This window comes from Myotis davidii, unplaced genomic scaffold (genome assembly GCF_000327345.1).
Source record: "Myotis davidii unplaced genomic scaffold, ASM32734v1 scaffold67, whole genome shotgun sequence".
In the NCBI taxonomy this organism is placed as follows: Eukaryota; Metazoa; Chordata; class Mammalia; order Chiroptera; family Vespertilionidae; genus Myotis; species Myotis davidii.
In genome coordinates, this window is record NW_006298521.1 from 28,713 (window position 1) to 30,990 (window position 2,278).

General features: G+C 69.4%; 1 protein-coding gene across 1 annotated transcript in view; it reads right to left on the reverse strand.

The window, feature by feature from the left end:
- The window catches only part of TBC1D22A (TBC1 domain family member 22A), a 185,264-nt gene that overhangs the window by 13,273 nt on the left and 169,713 nt on the right, over positions 1 to 2,278 (reverse strand). Inside the window, exon 13 of the mRNA XM_015570730.1 lies at positions 1,727 to 1,822. Coding sequence (XP_015426216.1) covers positions 1,727 to 1,822 — 96 coding nt within the window. The remainder of the gene's footprint in view (positions 1 to 1,726; positions 1,823 to 2,278) is intronic.

The following is a 2,278-nucleotide window of genomic DNA, read 5'->3' on the forward strand; positions in this document are numbered from 1 at the left end:
GAATGAGCAAGGGATCAAGAGATCGGTGGACAGGACAGCAGCCTCTCCGCCCTCCAACACTCCGCCTCAGGGGACCCCTCTGGGAAGAGGCCAGAAACTGGGCGAGGCGGGCGGGCCTGGCCCACTGAGAGGGGACACAGACTGCACATAGGGGAGCTCCTGCCACCCCCAAACCTGGTTAGAAAAGGCAGACGGAGGGCCGCATCCAGGCTGTGGGCGCTGAGACTCGGACCTCAATAGCCGAGGGCGGGGACAGGAGGCCCCGGGTGCAGTGCCCACAAGGTGAAGGTCAGGACGGAGCCTGGCACGGGGCCGTCTGCAGAGGGTGGGCCAGCCCTGGCCGAGGTCAGCAAGGGCTCAGGGGTTCTCGGCCCCACGCTCAGGCCACGAGCAGATGCCCATCCACACACCCCCTGCCCAGAGGGCACAGCAGGCCCCACGGAGCAGCAGACACGGGCCTGAGCGCGTCTCAGAAACACGGCAGGACAGAGCCCCTCCCTGCTGCCCGCCCACCGCCCGCACCTGCAGCTGGCGCGTGACCACCGAGGCCGCCTTTCTCTGGGAAGACTTCCTCCCAGAGGCGTCTGTTCCCATGGAAATGACTAGGAAAGCGCTAGTTCCCGCGGGCAAATGACACCTCTGCAAAGCCTGCTGTCACAGCTTCCCCGACGACGAAGACGTGTTCCCGCGGAGCCTCGTCACGCCGCCTTCCTGAATGTCACATCGCGACAGCTCCCGGGCCCCAGGACGCGGTCCTGCCCCTAATTTCTGTCCCATTGCTTCCCGTCCCCCAGCGCACACCGGCTCCCCCTCGCTCTCCCCCCACAGCAGAGCGCCGCCGTCTGGAGTCTCGGGGACAGGCGGTCTTGGGGCTCCTCAGCCCGGCACCGCACGGCCTCATGGCCTTGGGAATTCCCGCTGGGGTGCCGGGCTGGGCCTGTCTCGGCCTCTGTCCCCTCAGGTGAGGGAGCAGGCCGAGGAGGCCAGCAGAACGCCTCAGCCAGCTGCCCGTCTCCCCCAGGGACAGCAGGGCGGCGTCTCAGCCAGACCGCCAACCTGCTGCCCCTAAAGGTGTGGGAACGCGCTGCTCCCCTGGCCTCGGGCTCGCTCAGCCTCGGGGCTCCCCCGCCTCAGCGAGCGCACGGGGAGCGAGGCACCACAACGCCCAGGAGCTGCCCGGCCTCCGCACCATGACCCAGGGCCCAGCGCCCAGCCTGGTTGCCACGGGACGACAAGGGGCTCGAGGAGGTGCGGAGCCTGAGCCGGCCCCCACGGTCACCGCCCTGCAGGCAGCCCCGCCCGCCCAGGCACCGGGCGAGAGGATGGCCCATGGGCACCTGGGGAGCAGGGGCCAAACTGCACGCATCGGGCCGCCACACACAGGGCTCAGAACCTCTGATGATGGGTGTGAACGTGGCTCTCCCACCACGTGGGGGAGGAAGCGGGTCAGAGGGGCTGAGCCAGGTGCCCGAGTCACACAGCTGCCCAGAGGCCCGGCCCCAGGCCTGGCCCCGTCCCTCCCAGGTCAACCCAGCTGCCTCACTGCCCGGGAGGCTTCCCTGGGAGCCAGAGAAACAGCCACACCCACCAGCTGCCGGGCGGGCCGGGCCTGCGGCCGCCCCTGAGAGCTCCAGGCAGCAGGCGCCGCGGCTCAGCCCCCCAGCCTCCGCTCCAGAGGGAACGCACCCCACGGAGTCCGACGTGAGGCTGTGAAAGGCTGACTTACTTGGAAATCTCTTTCTTCCAGTATCTCCTTCCTCCACCTCACGAGGAACGCAGCGCACACGTACAGGTGGAAGTGAGAGAAGCCCTCGGGCTCCGACTGCAAGAGAGAAGGCAAGAGGTTAGGGCAGGGCGGGCGCAGGGGACCACAGCTGGTGGGTGGCACCGGCCGCTGCCCCCAAGCGCCAGAATCCCCCCTCTCGTCGCATCAAAAGAAACACGTTTTCCCCTGAAGCACCGCTGCCTGGTGAGCAGGACGGGGCTGCAGAGCACGTTCAGGAGGTTCCCACCGGCGCCTGTGTCTCCTGCGCAGCGACAGCCACGGAACAGCAGGCGGGCCCGTGGCGGGAGCCGGGCACAGGGGGGCCGGAGCCACAGGAGCGGAGGGGACACAGCAGCGGGGCCGGGCCTGCCCCACGCCAGGGCCTCGCTCTCCCCGGCCGCAGGGGCTGAAGCCGACGGGAGTCCCCTCACTCCTCACCCTCCCCAGCTCTCCGGGCTCAGCTGGCCCTCAGGCTGACCCCCACTCAGAGCGCCCAGCCCTGTGGCTGCGCCC